This window comes from Coturnix japonica, chromosome Z, assembly GCF_054131305.1.
Source record: "Coturnix japonica strain WE chromosome Z, WE-NBRP24, whole genome shotgun sequence".
Classification (NCBI taxonomy): domain Eukaryota; kingdom Metazoa; phylum Chordata; class Aves; order Galliformes; family Phasianidae; genus Coturnix; species Coturnix japonica.
Genome location: NC_140702.1, coordinates 60,660,465 through 60,683,220, shown reverse-complemented (window position 1 = coordinate 60,683,220; position 22,756 = coordinate 60,660,465). Strand labels below are relative to the sequence as shown.

Sequence of the window (22,756 nt, the reverse complement as noted above, 5' to 3'; positions counted from 1 at the left end):
TTGGTAGTTCCCAGTGTACTCCTTCATACCCTTTTAAAAATGGGAGTGATCTTTCCGTCCTTTCCAGTCATGAGGGTCTCCTCTTGATTTCTCAGCTTTTTTTTTGGTATGATTTCAAGCTATCTTTGCTACTGCAAACAAAGTCAGAAAGAGTAGCAATAAGGTTCCCTGTAGAAAGGCCTCCTCACTTCATCTGCTTTATCATCAGTGTTTGTGTGCTGTAATATTTAAGACAACTATTTAGAATCTTATTTCTAGTCTCAAAATACCCTAATCTTAGGAACTCTGAGTCTATTACACTATGTTTTTATGTAGATAACATCAAAAAAGGAAACAGGTTATAAGATGAATCAATGTTAAATTTGGTGTTCTGCTGGAACCTGAAGAGCTCAGAATTAACTCTAGGAGTACAGTTTATTAAAGGCATACAGGTGGTGCTCTGCCATCTACGCATATTGAAGATAGAGCTGTGGTATTTACCACAGTCATGAGATTATTTCTGTCAGTCGGGTGGTTATTTAATTGCAAACAAAACCAGCACACAGGGATCCTGGGGGATCCCACCACAGTTCAGCACAGTCACAGCAGCTGAGTCTCTTTAATAGGAAGAACATCAGCCACAACCTCAAGGGAGGTCTCCTCATGTCAGGGTTGGTGGTAAGAGTCTAAACACAGGTCCTCTAATTTACTGCTTCTTTCCACAAAGTCAGCACTGAAGAGAAAGAATCAAGAATTGAACAGCAGTCAGGAAAATGGTGTGGCCAGCAAACACATGATAGAAAAACAATGGTGCTTTTAACTTTGAAACACTGTCAGGTTCTTGAATCGTGTGGTTTTGACAAGCATTACAGAATGTGAACTATATTTCTCCTCTATTTCTGTTCCAGACTTCTTGTACAATCACAAGAAGCTGACTGGTCAGGGTTGGCTTAATTTCCACTAGTGCAAAATTAACTCAAAACGTGAAAGAGGTTTTATAATGAAACCGTCTTGCAAGGGGAGATTGGGAAAGGGTGATGCATGGGTATGATGGGAGAGTACAAGCATTAGGAGTTTGGTGATGGAGAGAAAAACCTCTCTCCACATCATGCAGTCTGTTGCTGTTTGAGTCACCCTTTCTCCTCAACTAGCATGAAGGCCCAGCTGTATCCCACTCTGAGCATGACAAGAGGGAGCCAGATAAGAGAGAAGAGAGACAAAGAACTGCCCGTATTAATGACAGATGTCAAACTTACATCATCGGAGACTTCTTGCAGCATCCTGGGGACGCACACTGCAATTTAGCAGTTTACATCTGCTGTCTAACCCAATCTGTTTGCTCATCGTACTGCCCCTCCTCAGTGCTCTCAGAAAAACCTCATGCTCTGTGATAGCAGCAAGCATTCCCTGGGTGGGGAACACCATTAACTCAAGCTCCATTCATGTATCTTCATGCCAGCACTGTTATCCTTATGTCAGTGATCTGACATAAATAAATCCAGCCTCTGCGCTGAAGAAAACAGTGGAGCTCTGTAATGGACTTGCTAATTAGTTGGTCAGAGCCTTGGGATGTACTCTGTGGCTTTTATAATGAAACATTTGTCACGAGAAAGGCTGGGATTTTCCTGCTGTGTCAATGGCAAGCATTAAACAGGTTAACAGCCAAGGGACAACCAGATGTTACTGTACGTAAATAACTGTTGCTCTGAAACTAACATGCATTTAGAATATGGTTTAACCATCACATGTAGATTCTGAAATCAGATAACATATCCGTGTTCCCCAAATCTGATTAATTGGCCAGAAATCTTCATCCAGTAATTCCAACCTCAGATCATCCCCATTGGCAGGATAAAGAGCATGTCTTTGAAGAAATGCTAAATCTGATTTATGGCTTTCAAGTGATGGGAAATGCTCAGCTTCAACAGAGAAAGACAAGGTGCTTTGGTCTTTTTTTGAGTAAGGGATTTTAAAAACGTAGCTTGACTGAGGTTTGATGAGTCAGGGCAGGAAAAAGACATACATGTAACAGCAGCAAAGATTATACTGCCTGAACCTGTCACACTGGGAGGTGAGAGGCAAATTGAGGCACTAAATGGTCAACTTCAGGAATTCCGAGGAGCAGATTTCAGTCTCTGGACTCAGTTTGGATGTTGCGGAGCAAGGAAAGAAGGAAAGTGCTTGGTTAGCTGTCCTAAAGTTTTTGCCAGCAAAAATGCTAGGAAGAAGCCCGTTGTTCTCTGGGAGCAAACCAGTTTCCACTCTCAATAAATATACAAACAGCATAGTAGGACATGAAGCCTCAGAAACATCTGCTTTTGAGACATCCACCTTCAAGTAACCTACAGAACTGCCTGCAAGATTCTAATCCTGTTTCACACACACTAGTGCCCTTCTGTGGCCCATCAGCTTTGCTCAAGCTGCCAAGAAAGGCATTACCCTTGGATCCCGAGTGCAGCTTCACTTGCAGATATTGCAGTTTAATGTGCATCTGTTTTACTTACTCCCAACTAATTTCTGCATGTATTATTGTAGCAGAAACCAGGATTCTCCCCATCCCCCTTCGCTGTAAGAAGAATGCAGTATTACCAGTTCTATAGAGAACTCAGAAGCTGTTCAGTGGTAAAGCAAAAAGCTTTTTGGCACAGCACAGAGAAATCATAACTGAGCAGGAACACACAAGGACTCTGATTCTTGAGGACTCACACAGTATGAACAGTATGAACAGTGTATTTTAATGTAAGAAAATTACAAACTGTGCTATTTTGTTCACACTTCCTGAAATGAAGCTGCAACTGCAAATGGTCCTTTTTCTGTAGTGAAATTCCATGACTTTTTAGTAATTAAAAATAATTTGGTCTGTGCCAACTGGCAAAGAGAAGGAGAAAGGCTGCATGCAATGCGAATAAATTCACTGCTTGGCCATATTTCAGGTGAAATGAAATACGTAAAAACTTTCCAAATATAAATGCAATCAGAAAGAAAACAAAACCAAATCTATTACATGTGGTGGTGACACATACAGTTTGTTCATTTTTATAGTGTAAATCTATGCCTCATATGCCTATTAACTTACATACAATTTTAGATTGCTTTTTAGGTAAAAGCGTGTTTTGCTTTAGCCTAGAAATTAGACAGCAATCAAAAATGTGTTTATGGGAAGGAGGGGAAATGTGTGTGTACAAATGCACGTGCACATGTTCTGGAAATGACCGCTCAGATCCAAATGGGACCTTCTACACAGCTGATGACATAACCACTGCAATGTTTCCTAAAACAGCTTCCTGTGGAAAACATATTCCAGTTAAAGGGAGCACCATTCAAAGGTGCCAACAGACAGCAAAAACAATCTATGTACAACCTATGAGTTATACCTTTGTGCTACTGCAAGACCATCCCTATCTCACAGTCTGGATTACTGCAGGACACAATAAATATACTCCTAATTTTTTCCTAAGTGTGCACCATCACCTCTGTTTACCTGGAGATTGCTGAGCACCTCTTCCCAAAACCTATTAAGTAGCCAAGAGCGTCCAGAGCGCTTGGAAATGTTCTAGAAGCCAGTGCATGTAAGAATCATATCAGGATCTGTTGCCATCGCATAGTCCATTTGTAGACCTGGCAAAAAGCAACTGGGAATAGCCCACTTGAACACAAAGGTTAGCAGTCACAGCATCTTATTTGTTTTAATGCTTGGCTAAGTGCAGGAAGCCCAAGAGAAAGGTATGGCCTATTGCACTATTTGCCAAGGGCACCAAGTTCTTTGCTGATCTTATTTACAGCTCTGGGAGGAAAGGAAAATGCAAAAAGGGAAAAATCAAGAAGGAAAAAAAAGCAAGAAGGGAAAAGGCATTACAATAATGGCTCTAAGGGGTTCGCTGGCACTAGAAAATTAATTTTCTTCTGTCTTCTGATGTATGAGCTTATAGAAACAGCTTTCAAGATGCTGTGAACCTCTGTAGGGGCTGGAGACACTTTCCAGAAGCAACTTTAGGAAAACTGTAGAATCATAGAATGGCTTGAATTGGAAGGAACCTTAAGGATCATCAGGTTCCAACTGCTCTGCCACAGGTAGGGCTACCAGCTGCCAGATCAAGTACTAGATCAGATTGCTCAGGGCCCTGAACGCCTCCAAGGTCAGGGCACCCGCAGTCCCTCTGGGCAGCCTGTTCCAGCATCTCACCACACTCTTGGTTAAGATTTTCATGCAATAGAACCCTTAAGTCCTTCTCAGCAGGGCTACTTTCATGTACTTTCAAGTACAAAATGCTGCACTCTGCTTTGTTGAACCTCATTAGGTTCACAAGGGCCCACCTTTCAAGTTTATCAAGGCCCCTCTGGATGGCATCCCTTCCTTCTGCTTATCAACTGTACCACTCAGCTTGATGTCATCAGCAAACCTGCTAAGGGTGCACTCAATCCCATCATCTGTGTCACCAATAAAGATGTTAATGAGTACTTGACCCAAGACGGACCCCTGGGGTCACTGCTCATGACAGGTCACCAACTGGACATAGAGCTATTGACCACAACCTTCTGGCTGTGAACTTCCAACCAATTCTTTATACACCTTTATTATACAATTCTTTAGTCCATCCTTCAAATCCATCTCTCTCCAATTTAGAGACAAGGATGTGATGGGGGACCGCGTCAAAGGCATTGCACAAGTCCAGGTAGATGATGTTACCTTCCTGCTATTCTGTGATTTTGTGAGGCTCAGAAAGCAATGGTAATAGCAATGGAAGCACTGAATGATTTGCCAAAGCAAAGCAATATAAAGAGACACCTGAACTGCACGGCTCAGAGACTGGGTAGGATCAGAGACTGCCAGTGCATGTGGAGTCAGATACATACATGTAACCAGTCTTTCCAGAACATCAAGTTGGACACAAAGCCAAATGATGCTATGGGTCACTGTATCTTTATCAGTGCTCTGTAATTCACGCTAATCTTTTCTATGTGTTAGTAGCTTAAAATAAGTAATAAGCAGAAGGGGGGGAAAAAGTCCATTTGCTTTAGTAGTCAAATTTGGTTAGATTCTATTGGATGAAATGTTGTACATTGTTGGACTTGAAATAAAGTACTTGGTAGAATTTTAATGTTTTAATCTTAAGAACATATAAATCTAGTATTTCCAGGCAAATTTGCTTAGGAAAGGTTTTTTAAGAACAATAGCCTAATAAACTGGTTGCTTTTTTTTTTTTTTTTTTTTTGTGGTGGTGGTGGTTAGGTCTTTAGATTTAGATTTTCTGTAGATTTTATTACTGGAAGGAAGAGACAGAACCCCCCAAGTAATCATTTGAGAGTACAAAATTGTCTAAAAAAAAAAAGGTAATAGTTTTCTGAATAAGTTGTCCACAAATGGGCAATTAACAAATGGGCTGAACTGAACACAAACAACAGGGTGACACTTCAGTAGCATCAGAAAGGAGATTTTATTCCAGTTCTACCTGGAGAGCTTGAAAAGCAGATGGATATTGGCATTGTAAGATGAACAAAGTTTGGCCATTTTGGATTTGTTAGACAAATGCAAGCCTCAGCTTTTGAGAAGCAAGGGACAGCAAGAACAGAGCTGCTCCTGGAGCCTTCTGCTGGTGGTGGTGGGTTATAGGAAGAACAGATCTAATTTGCAGCAGGCTTTTGTGAAGAATAAACAGGAGGTTCTCCTACTGTTCTTTGTGCTCAGAAGGACTACAGCTGTGCATATATCTTCCCTAGCCTCTTACACTACTGGATACCAACAACGCATGCATCATTAAACCTGTGAACAGTGTTCAACTTAGCCCTCCAAGAAGTTTCCCTATCTCAATCTGACAAGCTAAATCCAGACTTATTCCTGTTTTATCCTGTGATTTTATTACAGCCATATGGAGAGCATACCTTGCTTACCTCAGACAAAGTTCATGTAATCAAGAGGGAACAGAGGGATTCAAAGAAAAGAGGCTCAAATTATAGGGTTTTTTTTTGGTGGTAATTCCTCCCTTTCCTCAGAGCAGCAAATGTTAAGAAGCCGCTGGTAAAGCTTGCTACTATTGTAGAGATTTATAAAGGCATCTTTATATTAAAGCACACACAGCATAAGTGACCATGCACCACCAGAAGCAATTTATATTCCAGTTTGCACAAGTGTACGAGATAGACATTTGTATAAGCGAGCACACCGCAGGCTCAAAATAAATCACACTTAATTGTTGCCATTCTGAACAGAAGCCAAGCAGGTTGCAACAGCCATATACTCAGTGAGCTGGCATGATAAAATAAAGCTGAAGCATGATTTGCATGATTGAAAGCTTGCAAAGCAAGCTTGTCACAAACAGTATCCAGATGACTAATTGCATATTAAGCTATAGCTACCAGATGACCTAAATATTCCTTCCAGAATTCTGACTGAAGTCACAAAAGCTAAGTGAAACTATTCCAAAGCCTGGAATAAAAGAATAACCAACAAAAAGACCTTGTGCTGATGGTTTATCTTATTGTGGTGTACATAATACTCTATACCTATCTATCAAAAAAGGCAAGGCAGTTTTTGTTCATGAAACTGAAGGCTTCATAGTGGAGCAGGCTGCCCAGAACGGCTGACAAGTCTCAAGGAAAAGGGCCATATTTCCCTTTTCATTTATCGGAGGGAGTACACTCTTCTTTGACTGTCTCAAGACCAATGTAAGTAAATAAATCCTTCCTGTTTTTTACATCTCTTGCCAAGCTTAATCCCATCCGCACCTTGGCTTTCCTGATCCCATTCCTGCACATCCTGACAGCATCCCTGGATTCCCTCCAGGTCACCCATTACCTCTCATCCAGGTCATCAATAAAGATATTGAACAGGACAGGCCCCAGCACTGACCCCTGGGGAACACCACTGGTGACCGGTCGCCAGATGGATTTAACCCCATTCACCACCACTCCCTGGGCCTGGCCCTCCAGACAGTTCCTCACCCAGCCAAGTACCTGTCCAAGCAACAGGCTGAACCCTGTGTCATATTGCCAGCCTGCAACAATGAGGGACATTTTATAAGGGCATGTAGCAACAGGATGAGGAGAAATGGTTTTAAACTGGAAGAGGGTAGTTTTAGACTGGATATTTGGAAGAAATTCGTACTGTGAGGGTGATGAGACACTGGAACAGGTTGCCCTGTGAGGTTGTGGGTGCCCCAAGGCCAGGCTGGATGGGGCTGTGAGCAACGTGGTCTAGAGGGAGGTGCCTTTGCCTACAGCAAGGAACTGGAACTAGGTGATTTTAAAGGTCCCTTCCAACCCAAACCATTCTGTGATTCTCTGATTCTGATTGAACAGTGGATGTGCGCACAGGGAGGAGGTGGGTGATGACTTTCAGCAATGGTGACAGTGATGTGAAAGACAAGCCACGTTCCAGACAGCCATGCACAGCTGCCACACCACAAAATAGTGAGTGCCTCCATCTGTTCATTCACTCAGATTGGTGAGTTAAGACCAGGGAACTGTGCACAGATCTGAAAATCAGCTTCAGTGTGTTGGAAACAGTGGTGGCAACACTGGAATACTGTGAAGTTTGTGCCAGGTAGGTCTCACGAATGCTCACTTAGGTACACAAAGAAAGTTTTTCAGATCCTACTGAACCAATACAAGGCTCAAACTTCCAGTCATACCAGAGAGGAAGATAACCTTTCTCTTTATCACGATAACAACAGGCCCCGTACCAGTTTGATAACCATGGAGAATACTGCCAGTCTTGGTTAGACTCTCTTACCCCACCTGCTGTACAGTTTGGATTTGACACCTTCCAACTTCCATCTGTTTGAAATGATGAAAGATGGAACTGCATGGGCAACATTGTCTAGGAATGACAGATCCTAACAGCTGCAAAATAGTAAGCCACCTCTGCTGGTGCAGATTTCTACAACAGCATGCAGATTGCTCTTCATTGCTGGTGAAAATGCACAGTAGTGGTGACTGTGAAAAAACAGTGCTCTGTACCTGTAAATTTGATCTTTCAAATGATGTTAATGTGCTCTTTATATGTATATATATATATACATACACACATATTTTTATATATGGTTTCCACAGACACTACAACAGCGTAGCGTAGTATGCATTGCATAGTCTTCCACAGGAGACATCACTTTCATGGCAACCTACACGCGTTAGAAGACAGAATGCTAAAAGCAGGTAATAGGTGGGAAAACAACAGTGCCTCACCAGGCATCCGAGATCCACTGCACAATGGTGGGTGAGTGTCTGTAAAGGACAGCATGTGACTTAACATAAATGGAACATAAAGGGTCTGCAAAATTGGCACACAGGTGGTTTAGACTTCTACCTCAAAAGAACGAGACAGCAAACCAGAGAGAGGAACCATCTTGGTTTTTTTTTTTGTGTGTGTTTTATTTAAGAAAAATTAAAAACTTCTTTCCTATTAATAAAATATTACAATAGCATTTAACATACTACTATATTCTAAGAATAACCTTCGAGTGACTATTACAGCGTTTTTCAAGGCTGGGACTCAGGTCATTTGAGCTCTCATTTTCCTCCACCATCCACAGCAATCAAAAAATCAACTTTTTTGGTAATCCTGAAAAGTGTAAATCACATTGTTACCACAGTAAAGGTGCTGACAGCCCTCATCGAGGCTTTTGCACGCATTTAATACTATTGTTCAGATCCATCTACCCAGAGATAGTTAACGCTGTTCGCTGCAGCAGTTGTACATAACCATTTTCAGTAAATCTACAGGAGAGTGCTAGAATCCAGGCTGAGTTGCATCAGTAGGTATATTTCAAGTAAGACCCAAATTCCATAGTTATTAATTGCATTTGGGATACACTTGAGTGTTTATCTTTCTTGGAAAAGTTAGCCAGTTAAACCTACATTTGAGCCTAAGAAAGGCATTCTGTTCTCATACATCACCTGTACACTCAATAACCTTTTTCACATGCTGTCACTACCCAGCAGAACTGTCTGCAGGAGGAACAACAAATAATTCCCACAAACCTTAAGCAAACACCCAAATTACAGAATTACAGTCTAACTTTAGATATTAATAGGCTGACTTTTATTTTTTCAAGCCAGTGCAGAATGGCACAGGAAACCCGCCTAATCTCAGATCCATATTAAGTGAGGAAAGAGATGACTGCCATATCTTCTACATGCTCAATTTCATGAGCTTACAGCTCTGTAGAAATGCAAATTATCAGGACTGGAATTTGTGTCCTGACTAAGAAGTGCTCCATTTGACCATTTCCCAGAGTGGAAAAGATGGACAATCAGCAGACATCAGTGCCTCCAGTACGTCACTGATCACAACATTTAAGTTCGATGAGTGCTCCCCAAGCCTACAGTGTTTTTCCCTTGTGAAAAAGCAGCACTTCATGGGGATGGCTTCAGTGCAGTCTTAGCAGCCAGCCTCTGATGACAAGATTTTATAAAAGGGTACCCACCGCTTCCCAATTTAGGCTATTCAGTTTCTGGAGTGCCGTCTCAACAGAGCTGAGAAAGATGCTGTGCAAGACACAAGCATTACTTTGAAATTACTTTGAAACGACTTTTGCACATTTCCACCCTCAACAGCAATAAAGATGCTGTGCTTCTAATTCTATTTATAAAAAAGACTATGGAGCTGTTCTTCCAATATTCGCTTTAACTTCATCTTAACTTTAGATTACTGTGCCACATAAGGATGTCAGATGAAATCCAGGATAGTAGTTCTGCAAGCACTAACACTGGCTCTTCTCTCTTGCTACGTTGTTTGGGACTGCAAGATCTACCCTTTTGATACATCCCTTCTCTGTCAGCAACAGAACATAATTTTCTGAGGTGCTTCAACAAGCACTTGAAGCAAATGAAACATACTGACAGTAAAATATCTCAAAAAGTAATGCTGAATTCTTAAGTGCTTTATTTATTTTGAAACTCTGAAGTCCTAGCCTTGTCCAAAGTCTAAGACAGAAGTCTGATTTCCCCTTGTTGAAGAGCAGACTTTTGTGAAGACATTACAGCAATTAATGTTGTGGTTCTGATACGGCTCTGGAAACTCTGCTTATTGACAAATGCAAGATTTCAAACAGTTAAATAGCAAAACTCGAACAGTTCTTCATCTTTTCTGTTCTTTGGCTAATTGGTACATTCTAGGGACACGGACCTCAAAATGCTAATTGCAGACACATGGTGTTGCAAGAGATAAAGAGCTTCAACTAATGACTTTAATTAATTACCCATGGTACTTGACAAGTTCCCACATGGCAGCTGACCCATGGTACTGAGGTCAGCAAAGAGCATGCAAATAGTTAACAGATTAAAGATTCTAATTTCAAAGAAAAATTAAGCCAACAAACTAATGCATTTTACTTGTAATTTGACAGAGTTTAAGACACAGTGGGTTTAAGTGCTTAAACAGTAAGATGAACTGTAAAAATTTAGTTGTCCATCTGAGCTCACGAGGAAATGCATTTTCATGGAAGCATCTCCGTTCCAGCAAGATACCACACTCTTGTATTGAAACAGCCTCATCCTGGTAAAAACAAAACTGGTATTAACCTACTGTCTAACCATTAACCTAACCTAATTGCTATTATCTAGCAAATTCCTGCTGCCAAGATGACAAATTCCAAGCTTTAAAACTGTTTGCCTCTCTGCTAGAAGGGCTGACTAGTTTAGTGTCAGATACAGCTGTCGAGTCCACACAGCTTTTCTGGCTATGAAGGTATGAAGTATATGCTACTGTTTGAGGAAAACTGGAGGTTCCATATGGAAATACACGTTAGGGGATAGGCTTGCTTCTTAAAAGGATCACTGTAATGTATGGAGATCTTCCTTGCCCAATGTGGTCATAACAGCTTACTTACTCCAAGGGAGATAGCAGCAATCTCTCTAAATCTGATTTACATTCTCTAATCTATCACCTAAAAGAAATACCATATTTCTTTCTTATTTCTCCCTTTAAAAAAAAAAAAAGTTATATGAAGTTGATTAACTCACTAAGAATTTTCTTGTTTGCTTGAGAAACAAGAAGTCTGATAGCCTCTAACTTAGTAGATGATGCCACACCTCATTAAATTAATGGCATTAAGAGATTTCTTCTAATTAACAGATCACTACGCATAGTAAAAGAGCCTTTCTGGTACCAATTCTGTTAGATCACTATTAAACCATCCTCACCTTCAAGTGTTTATCCTAAAACATAAATCCTAAAGGGCTCCAGATGGTCCTGGTGCCCAGGGATATTATCCATTCAAAGAGTTTTTACGTTCTGAAATACTGAAAGTACAGCTTTCCCTCTGAGTTCCCATTTTAAAACAGGTGAAACATTAATAATTTACCTTGATCCATTCCCTCTCCTCGTTTCCTTTTTAAATTCAAAAGTGCATGTTGCTGCTCCTTTACAGCTTCCACAGCACAGTTGGGTCTGGGTAGCAGATTTCCTGGAGTGGGTCCTGGGCGATTACTGAAATACTTCTGTTTCAGTGCCTTCATAATCACAGAAAACAAAAAAAACCCAAAAAAAAACCAAGAAAAAAAAAAAGTGATTAGTATAAGCATCAGAACTGAGATCAATCTTACTCAAGTAAAATGGAAACCGAAGTACAGATCATGATGATGGATAAAATCACCAGATGTCCATTTTAAAAGAGAACCAGAAAAGTTTAAATTAAATGGAGACTGAATGAATTAAGGATGAAAATATTTTAAAAGCAGGGAATAAAACATTCTATGTTATGATTTATGTTGCAAGCTTTGTAACTGAATTTTGAATATTGAATATGATAGTCTGGCTTATATGCTTTTTAGTTGTCTACCTTGGCTACACAGTTGGGAATGGGGATTATCAGAGAGCATTATTCCAAAGTTCTCTGTATAAAACGTGGGAGATATGTTTACTGTATACAGTTAACAGACAGAACTATATGACATTTCATTTCAAACCTGGCTTCTTAGCTTCAAAACGCATTTATGTGATATTTAGAGTACATTAATGAACACTAGAACACAAACAAGTGTACTATACCTGAGTGGCTGTAATTCTAGAACAAGGATTAAATGTAAATAACCCTTGTAGAAGACTAAGTAAATCATCACCAGCTGCACTGAAGATATGTTGAAGAGGCGTTCCAGGGAAAGGCTTAAAAGTGATGTAATCTGGAAGATTTGCCATCCCCTACAAAGATAAGAATGGGATATCTATTTTTCAAGATTGAAAGAGCTTAGCATCTCACAGAAACAGAACTTCATATCCACAGCAGAAGCTAACCATTCTTCAGGACACCCTGTTAATATCTGGTCACAGAGCATAGGAATAACAGGTCACAGAAATTACTCTAAGAAAAGAACTGACACAGTATCCATTACCAAGTAATCTTTCATACTCTTGCTTCAGTAGTGAGTAGTACAACAGGAAACAAAGGAAGCATATAGGAACTTTACAGTGAACACAGACAAAGTAAAACTAGCAATTGGCAGAAGAGAGGAGATTCAAAGTGTGCATTTCCTCCTGGCAAGATACTGTCCTCTACCGAGTTTGTCATCCACCATTAGCATTTTGAGCTACTTTTTGAGACACATGTTCTGTTTGTGGACTACAGGGAAGGAAGGTAAAACCAGTTGAACAAAAGATGAACGGCATTTTTCCTCCCTTAAGTACAAAAAACCCAACCCCTTGTGTTCAAATTTCATCATAAAACCAAACCAGTTACAGACAATTACCTAGATGTCAGTATTTTAAAACTTTAAAATCAACATATTTCAGTAAATACATTCATTAAATTTATTCAAGCTAAACATAATATTAACACTGTATGTGTGCAATCAGTTACAACTTTGACAGTAAGGATTTCAATACTTGAAAAATAGAGGTTTGGAAACAAATTTGGGAATGCATTATCTCTGTTGTGCTAATGAATTGCCTGTCTTCTTTTCTCACCTCCCAAGAACAAGGAAAAAATCACTGCAAAAATCTTTGCACCTTTCCTTTAGAATCTTAGCATAACAGAAATGCTAGGCTAGTATTGCTTTACACAAATTTTTTCATGTGGCTATAGATCAATTTGGTGACCACAGAGCTGAGAGAGCGTCCGAACACCATTCATACAAAGGAGAACTGGCATACAGGAGGAACAGCTGTACAATATAATAACCACTGATCCCGCAGGGGTCGGTCTTGGGACTGGTGCTCTTCAACACTTTCATTAATGACACAGGTGATGGAATCTCTAGCAAGTCTGTAGACAACACCAAGCTGAGTGGTGCAGTTGATACACTGGAGAGAAGGGAAGCCATCCAGAGGGACCTGGAAAGGCTGCAGAAGTGGGCCCATGAAAACCTAATGAGGTTCAATAAGGCCAAGTGCAGGGTGCTGCACTTGGGTTGGGGCAATCCCAGGTATTTATACAGACTCCTGAAAAAACTCCTTTAGAGCTGCCCCATGAAGAAGGACTTGGAGGCCCTGGTGGATGAGAAGCTGGACATTAGCCAGCAGTGTAAGCCTGCAGCCCAGAAGACCAACTGTGTTCTGGGGTGACCAGCAGGGAGAAGGAGGTGATTGTCCCCCTCTACTCAGCTCTTGTGAGGCCCCATCCAGAATTCTGTGTCCAGGCCTGAGGCCCACAGTACAGGAAGGATGTGGAGCTCATGGAGCGGGTCCAGAGGAGGGACACTAAGATAATCAGAGAGCTGGGGCATGTCTTCTATGAGGAAAGGTTGAGGGAACTGGGATTGTTTAGCCTGGAGAAGAGAAGGCTCCGGGGAGATCTCACTGTGGTCTTCCAGTAGTTGAAGTGTACATATAAACAGGAATGGTGGATAGTGATAGAACAAGGGGAAACGGTTTTAAACTAAGACAGGGGAGATTTAGGTTAGGCATTAGGAAGTTTTTAACCCAGAGGGTGGTGACACACTGGAACAGGTTACCCAAGGAGGTTGTGGATGCCCCATGCCTGCAAGCACTCAAGGCCAGGCTGGATGTGGCTCTGACAGCCTGATCTGGTGACTCTGGTGCCACTGAAAGCTAGTAGTGCCAATCATTAACAAAAAAAAAATAAATAAAAGGGTCCATGTGGGGGACAGACACTGATTGCTGTGTATTACCACAGAGTTACTCTGCGAAAACATTTCCCCTCAGAACTGTTATTCTGTCTTTTACTGGATCCCAAACCAAAAACCAGGACAGCCCAATTTAAGGTCCAGTAAATTGCTCCCAATTCTGAAAGCAATTAAAGCCTCCCAGGTTAAAATATGAATATATCAAGCATCTCAAGAACATTAAGCAATCAATATCAATTTCATACCAATAGTCATACGAAACTGTGGACCATGAAAGGAAATTAAGATGTCTCTTAACTGCTGCTTGATGCTAACAGTACTGTTGTAATGATTAGATTTGCTGAGGTAGAAATCTCAGTTGCTTATCCTCTTCCACTGTGAGAGAGGCAGCTGTATTTTAGATTTTACTCAAATATTCTGACGTATTCTTTAATTTAATTTCAAAAGCAAAAATAAATATTGCATCAAGTAAAATTGAAGTCAGGGTGTTAAACAGAAAGACTCACAGGCCACTGTTCTTCTGTTGGAGTGCCCAGTGTTTCAAAAATCCTTGTCAGCTGGTCAAGATCAGAGTCTCCAGGCAAAAAAGGAACCTGGAAGAAGGAAACAGCATTACTCATTTAAATAAATTCTACACTTCATTCTAGAAAGTAACTTAAGAGTCGCTCCTCATAATTGCATTATGTATTCAACTTGAATGAAAAATGTGACTATATCTCTGTCGTACCTCAATAAACCCCATTTTACCAGAGAGAATTATCTCCTCACCTCACAATCACACCTCATTAACACACCCTTGCTTTTTGGCAGTACATATATACTTGTGAACAACTGTTTTCAAGGATGAGGCACAGAAGGAGTAACATTTCATAACAATTTCTGATCAACTCCAAGGCAACTCACTAAGAATTGCAACCACTGCTATCAGACTAGGCTAATGCACAAAGGCAAAGACAAATGTTTCACTAGGTCAATGTTGTTGTTGCTCTTTTTAGGTTTTAATAAGGAATATTAAATAATAAAATAAGTTTTGTTACTCATATGCATTAACTATATATTTCATGAGGGCTGCTCCAAAAGTAATGCCTTTTATTTTGTTATGTTGGCCCACAAAGTCAGAGGCAGATGATGATGGTATGACAGTAGAGGCTGAACCTTCCCACCAGTATTTCATTACACATTGCTGTGTGACAGACAGCAGCAGAGGGGTACTATGACAAAATGGCATCTGACACAAACACAGATGAAGCAAGAGCTGCAACACACTCCACATGGGAAAAAAAACAGCATGCACTGACATCCATCAACACTTGCCAAACATTTATGGAGACCAAACAGCAGATGCGAACACAGTGAGGAGGGTGGATGGTGCATCTCAGCAATGATGCCATCACAACAGCTGTGGAACAGTGATTACCTCCACAGGAACAGATTTCTATAAGCATGGCATGCAGGCTCATGTTCAACACTGGGAAAAAAGCACAGCTAATAGCGGTGACTACACTGGAAAACACTGTTTTATAGCTAAGATTTTGCTCTACCAAACAATTATTGTGCTATTTGTATTAGTTGTTGTTTCCATGGAAATAAACAGGAGTCATCACTTCTGTAGCATTCCACATATGCAGCCCAAGATTATCCCTGTTCACTCAACATGGCCCAGGCAAGCCAAAAGGCTGGACACCTGTGGTCTAATCTATGTTTATGCATGCACTACTGGTGCACCCCCCACCTTCATTTCCTACTTTCATGTTTTCAGAAGAGCTACGTAACAGACTGCTTACTCCTATAAAGCCTATTTATGGATGATTACATCTGTGTATCTTATGTAGGAGTGATATTATGTAATCTTGACCATCTTCAGCTTCACTCCAGCCTGTGAACTAGACACATTTTACAACAACAACAGAAAATTTTCAGCTCATTACAAATAAATCCACAGTTGATGTACTGGTGGTAATTATTCCCAATTATTGGGAAACAATTTATGAAAAATAAGAATGTACATGCACACCTACACTGCCAGATTTTCTAGAAATGTCATAAATGAAAACTGATGAATGGCTGCGTGAAAGGCAAACACCAAGAGGACTGGAAGAGTAACTCTTTAATCACCTTCCCCAAGGCAGAGCTGTGACACTGTGTTGTACTTTTTCGCCTACCTGTTCTTTAAAGTTTCCATTAATTGTAATGATTTTGGAATCTCAGCTTATGTGAAAAATTTTGTTTCCTTACAGGTAGCAAACTTCTGGGAGGTGTTCCCTCCCTGCTCCCTTTCATTACCTCCAAGAAAGTAGCTTAACTTTTTATTGGTGACAGTACTGCAGGGCAGAAGAAACCTACAACTAAGACGCACTGAAGAAAAAATAAAAATTCTTACATTTGAAGACTTACCCTGAGAAGCAACTCAGCTAGAATACAACCAACAGCCCACATATCGACACCAACTCCATACATTCTAGATCCAAAGAGCAGTTCTGGAGATCGGTACCACCTGAACAGAAAAAATATTTTAGGAAAACATCCTGGTATCACTTGATGTCAAGTGCTGCATGCTGCAGCAGTGCAGTAATTACAAAAAAAAAATTAAGTGTATTTTTATTATTATTTATCTTTAATAAATGTTACTTTAAGACACAATTCCTTTCAGCTTTCAAAAACATTACTAGCAACAGACTTATAGATTAATTTTGTGCAAAATATATCCTGGCAGCAATTATTTGAAGCTGTCGGCAAAACATACACTGCATTTCAAACAACAGTTTCACTGATGCCTTTTAATTGAATGAAGATGTTAAATAGTTCCACTGTATAGTTTCAGCACTACAGTAGACAAAGGAAACCTTATCTACTCTGTCTCTCTGAAAGCTAGATTTATAGGTAAATACATGTTAATTTCATGTGCTTCAAAACCATATCATTTCACAGAACAACCATCAGGGACATAAATTCCAACCATTCTTAGAGAGACTATATTAAAAAGCACTTTATTATGCTTTCTGTTATGAAACTTTTTGCCACTATAATCATAGCACTTGAGCTAGAAATCAAACTTTAAACATGTTGTTTTAACATGGCGTATTTCACAAGGTAACATGTAATAGTTACCATCAATCTAAGAAATGTCTTACCTTGTTACTACTTGGTGTGTGTAAACTCTGTTTGGGCTTCCAAAAGACTTTGCCAAGCCAAAGTCAGCTAATTTCAAAACACCATTTTCATCTAACAACAAATTATTTGGTTTAAGATCCTGTCAGGGCAGAAAGCAAAGAAGGAATCCTGTCATTGTTAATAAAAACAGACATACAGCGAACATTTCAGCAAGAGTACAGTAACAGTATTCTAAAACCTACTCTTCTGAGTATATTTTGATTTTTTATGCTGTGATGAAGAAAACAAACAAGACATCATTTCCACATAAACGAAAATAAAAACTAATCACACATCTCAATTTGAATATTAAGCTATTTAATTTCCAGAGTTCAAAAACACAAATTTATGGTAGGTGTTTGCTTTGCTGCAGGAACATTAGTTCTGTCTTACTGCACTGTTAAAAAAAAAGAATAATATAATCCCTAATTTTAATGACAGCTGGAGATGTCATGGGATTGGTATAGTTCAATACAGCAACAGTGTTGTGGGTTGGCCACAGCCAGCAGGCACATAACCATTGCTTGCACTGCCAACTCCTCACACCCAGGTGGAAGACAAAATTTACTTATATCCCAGCATTGTTAATTATCATTATTATTATTTTACACTGTTGTACCACTGGCAGCATTTTTCGGGGCCACCTGGGTCAGCTGCCCCACGTGCTGCATCCCTTCCCAATTTCTGGCCCACTCTAAGCAGATTTTGTTGGGTTAGAGAGAGTGGAAAAAGGCTTGACAATGCGCAAGCAGAGTTCAACAGATTGAAAAATGCCATTGTTTTAAGCTACAAATTCAAAACAGAGCATCATGCAAACTCCTGTGTAGAAAGTTAACTTCATCTAAGCCCGACTAGATCACAATTCTAACCAAAAGTCTCACTTGAGACTGTGAACTGAATCCTTCCGTGTGGAAAGAAAATGAATATTCTCACTGATACTTGCTGAATGTTTATGGAGGCCAAACACTGGATGTGAACACAGTGAAGAGAAGGGTGGTGTGTTTCACCAGTAGAGACAGTGGGTGATGTCTGCTGGAGCAGGTTTTTATGAATGTGGTATGTAGGCTCTTGCTCATTGCTGATGAAAACGGTGCTGACACTGTTTTGTAGCTAAGAGTTTGTCCTGCCATATAGAGCTATTGTGCTTTTTGTATTGTAGTTTCCATGGCAATTAATAGAAAGCACTACTTATGGAATGATTTACACCTATAAGCATCTACACAATAGATGTCAGTAATTCTTAACATTTCTAGTGTTGCAATTGCCACTACTCAACTGCTAGAGCAACCCTATGCATTCTAAACCAATGAAAGCCAGTTTTCAGACTAATTCAATCAAAAGTGATATTTGTTATAGGAGTAAGGGCATTTAGAGCATGCTTACCCTGTGCAGAATCCACTGTTGATGTAAATACTCTAACCCTTGAAGTGTCATCAGCATATACGCTTTGATGTGAGACTGTGTTAATACAATACTAGTATCCTTGATAATAACCTGCAAGTGTTAGATTGATATGGGTAGACTGGTAAGCACAAAAACTTATAACACAAAATTATTCAACTCAAAAGTCAGTTTATACTTTAGGATAAAGCTGGAATTTGTAGCTACATATACATGTATAATGGGTTAATTTCTTCCAGAGCACAGATAATGTGAGCATGTACAGATTTGACACGACAGTCACCCAAAACGTCTTCTCAGCAGTGCTCCAAAATGAAGAATCTGCACTAAAGTATTCAATAAAAAGGTACTGGCAACAGACAAGCTAATGAAACATCCTTAAGATTCAGGCCTGCAAGCACACGCCACTGTCAAATTTAAAAGAAGGGTTCAGGAGTATGTGACTTCTAGTCAGATAATTACTCGGCATACTTGAATAATATCACACTTACTTGAGCATGTTTTACGTTACTGTGCTTAGCAATTGCATTCTGAGATCCTGGCTTATGATCAGTGGTTCTATGCTCTGACTGAAGCCCTAGAAAACTAATATAGTAAACATAATCCGTTTCTTGATAAAGGTGCTGACAGAAAGTACTTTAAAGGCATTTTCAATTGAAAATACTGTCTCACTATTCCAACTCTTTTAAAGGTATGATCTTAAATTACATAATGAAAGAATGAGACAACTTTCTAAAAAAGAAATAAAAAACACACAGTAACAGTAAGGCTATGAAAATATATTTTTCAAAATGCATTTTCAAAATGTATTTGAAGATATTGAAATTTATTGAAATTATCTTAATTTGACTTACCTCAAGGTCCGTTTCCATAAAATCAAATACTAAGCTAATATTAGATTTGTGTCCAAATGCATCTAACAGCTGTAAAACAAAATGTGCTATGATGAATGACACTCTCATAATTCCCGTTTCCTAAAATTCCATTCTACTTTAGTTTGCATGTGCATTTTCAATTTACTGGCAGAGACAAACAGGCACAGGGCTACTCACTGCCTAGACCTCATCATCAAGAGGAACCCTAATCCACCTGCCCACACCTCACACAGGTGGAATCCCTGCACTCTCCCCAGGCAGCAGCAGGCTCAGGCACTCCCTGAAGCCAGAGAACAGCTACATTTCTGGGCAGGCCCTCTGTCTGGGATGCCGAAGTCTTTTTGGAATAAACCCACTTTCTGATAGAGAACATGTTTAGGCCTGCAGTCCCAGAGACTTTCCAAGAGGAAAGCTAGTCTCCTGAGCACAGACTGACAACATTTACATTCATCACCACTTGATCCACATCCACAGCACTGTATGGGCACTGTGGGCTGTGCTCCCTCACTGAACCTCCCCAATCACAGTGGGCAGCAACAACGGTTAGTCACCTGGTAGCTCACCCTAGGATACTTTAAGCTTGTTATCAGGTGCAAACAATAAGGACTAGAATTTAAACTGTGCCGCTAATGTGCCAGCTCCACCCTTGCTGACTCAGGAGCCAACCCACAAGCTGGCAGCTCCCCAGTACAAGCGCAGCCTTTTTTACTTCAGATCCCTTGTTCCAGATCCCTTTCCCAGTGCAGTTTTACCTTCTCTGAAGCCAGTCTCTGCAGCAAAAATTCATTGTACTTACACCAATAACATTCGGGTGGCTTAGTTCCTGTAACAATTTTATTTCTCTCAGCGCTGTTCTGTTGATTCCTATATTGAAAAAAATAATTAAACAGAATATAATTAATAATTTCAAGTTAAACTCCAGCAAAGAAACCTCTTATTCTGTTGTTCATTGATTACTTAATATTACAGTCCTTTTCCTCAGCACTCATGTATTTGTTAAAGCCAAGCAGACTGTCACAAATACATAGACTGCTGCAGGCAAGGTATGAATAACAACTAGAAGATATAGATTATGAAGGAAAATACACATCCCTTTGGCTTACTGGCAAGCAAACACTACTGCATTATGTTGTGCAAGATGTTTTGCCTACGCATGAGCTGAAAAACAGTGTTATTTCCATGGTGGTTTCATTCAACATATAAGATTCCAGCGAAGATTTGGATGCAAAGATCTTGATGGCTTAGTTGATACTCTGCCTATTTTAATTCCTTCTTTAGAAAAAAAAAAATAGACAACGTCCGCTTTCATGTGGACATATTTTTTATATTCAGAAAAAAAAGTATGCAAGCCAATATCATTATTCCATGCTATACTTGTGATTGGGTTCCACCTAAACAGTCATATACGCACAGTTAAACATACAGTATGAGAATGCTGTATTTCGGATGTTATTTTTTCTGTCCCTCTAGGTTGGGAAGGAATCAATCACCCAATCAGCAGAAGCAAAACAAACAAAGACAGCTTATACAGCATGAACTTGTTTTAACACTTACCATCTTTAGCTTCTGATCGATGTCCCAGTTTAATCTGAAAATAAGTGCCTCATATTATATAAGGTCAAGTCACAATCCCCAACAGTTTAGTTGTTTAATTAAAAAAAAAAGATTAAAATAAGTTCATTAAAATACATTAACAATTCTGAATATCTTACAAGGGCTGCTCTGCAAGTAATGCCTCCTATGTTAGTGGTCTATGATGTCAGAGGCGGATGCTAGCATGGCAGTAAGAGGCTGAACCTTCCCATTACATGGTGTTGTTATCTGACAAAAGGGCAGCGGGGGGTACTCTGACAAAACGACATCTGACATGGATGCACAGAGGAAGCAAAAGTGTGTTGCTGAATTTCTCCATGCAGAAAAATGGCACCTAATAACATTCATAGAAGCTTGCTGAACATTTATGGAGATCAAACAGTAAGTGTGAGCAAAGTGAGGGAGCAGGTGATGAATTTCAGCTCAGGTGACAGCAACAGCAAGTCATCCCCACTCATACAGATTTATGGCAACACACCACGCAGGCTTTAGCTCATTGCTAGTGAAAATGACTAATTAACGGTGGTGTCTATGCTTAAAAATAGTTCTTGGTAACTTAGAGTGTGCTCTATCTGCTATAGTTTCCACAGAAGTAAAATGGAGGCACTGTTTTCAGTCCAGCACATTTCCACCTCTCCCAGCGTGGCACAGGACATTAAGGCTGGATACCCATGGACTACATGATCTTCTTTTCCAATGTACCAATCCTGTGAATTCTCACACACTACACACGACAGCAGTTCAACAGAAGCACCGTGCAGGACAAGGCTCCCAGTGACACCACAGCGGGGTGTTCCAACACTCACCTTTTTGATAGCAACGATCTGACCCGTGTTCTTGTCCTTTGCCTTATACACAGTAGCAAACTAAAGGGAGAGAGAGAAAGAGACGCGTGACCACGGCGGCAGGGCAGCCCACAGCCCAGAGCCAGAGTCACTACGGTGGGTGAGCGGGAGGGCGATCGGCCCGGCCAGCCACGCTCCCTCCCGCACCCAGCCGCCCCTCAGAGGGCCCCGGCGGCCACACCGCACCCACCGGCCGCTCACCTGTCCCTCCCCTAAGAAGTCTAGTTTCTCATAGCGCTTAGCACGAGCCCGCGCATCCATGGCTGCCAGCTGGGAAGAGCAGCACAGCCCTAAGGCCGGAGAACGAGGCACAACGGAAGAGCAGCACGGCCCTTTATCGGCGCCCGCCTCCAGACCCGCCTACCTGCACCATGAGCGCGCAGCCTGATGCCGTCAGCTCGGAGGCGGGTACTAGGCGGGCAGCGGCCCGGCACACGCTGTGCGGTGCTGCTCGTGCCCTGATGGCTGTGTGTGATTAGCTCCGGAGCGGGCAGCTGCCCCACAGAGCTCATTAAGGAGGTTAAACCATGTCCTGGCTGAGTCTGTGATCATGAGGAACGGGGGCCTGACAAAAAGCAGAGTGGGGATCCTGAACTTCAGGAGAATTAACTTATTTAAAAGCAGCTTATTATAAACAGGACATCGTAGGACTTTTTATATAGTCTGATGATGACAGGACACAGAGAAATGGTTCTAAACTAAAAGAGGTGATATTCAGATGAGATGGCAGGGGAAAACTATCAACTCGTGTTGGGGGTTGGAAGGAGTCAAAGAACTGGAAGAGTTTGTCTGAAGAAGGTGTAAATGCCCCCATCCCTGGATGTATTCAAGGCCAGACTAACTGGGGCCATGGGCAGCCTAATCTAATGGGTGTCAGCCCTGCCCTCAGCATGGGGC

General features: G+C 40.7%; 1 protein-coding gene across 4 annotated transcripts; it reads right to left on the bottom strand.

Moving 5' to 3' along the window:
• Nucleotides 1–574: 574 nt before the first annotated feature.
• Nucleotides 575–22,221, bottom strand: CDK7 (cyclin dependent kinase 7). Of its 4 annotated transcripts, none has more exons than XM_085529903.1 (12): nt 22,061–22,221; nt 21,821–21,880; nt 20,976–21,009; nt 20,218–20,285; nt 19,401–19,469; nt 18,529–18,639; nt 17,127–17,245; nt 16,390–16,489; nt 14,502–14,588; nt 11,966–12,115; nt 11,280–11,427; nt 575–712 (listed from the first exon to the last, which is right to left on the bottom strand). In XM_085529903.1, the coding sequence occupies exons 1-12, from the start codon at nt 22,118–22,120 to the stop codon at nt 681–683; spliced, it is 1,038 nt and encodes a 345-aa protein (XP_085386029.1). In that variant the 5' UTR covers nt 22,121–22,221; the 3' UTR covers nt 575–680. The 4 variants fall into 4 exon arrangements, with proteins under 4 accessions (XP_085386029.1, XP_015704116.1, XP_015704114.1 ...); XM_015848630.3 differs by lacking the exon at nt 575–712 and adding an exon at nt 8,322–10,471; XM_015848628.3 differs by lacking the exon at nt 575–712 and adding an exon at nt 8,322–9,462.
• Nucleotides 22,222–22,756: the final 535 nt, after the last annotated feature.

Bases quoted from the DNA above. Each gene is read 5' to 3' on its own strand.
- CDK7 (XM_015848628.3), bottom strand. From the start codon at position 22,120: ATGGATGCGCGGGCTCGTGCTAAGCGCTATGAGAAACTAGACTTCTTA. The intron at 21,881-22,060 runs GTGAGCGGCCGG...CTCTCCCTTTAG, and splicing joins ACTTCTTAGGGGAGGGACAG to TTTGCTACTGTGTATAAGGC. The intron at 19,470-20,217 runs GTAAGTACAATG...TTTGTTTTACAG, and splicing joins GCCACCCGAATGTTATTGGT to CTGTTAGATGCATTTGGACA.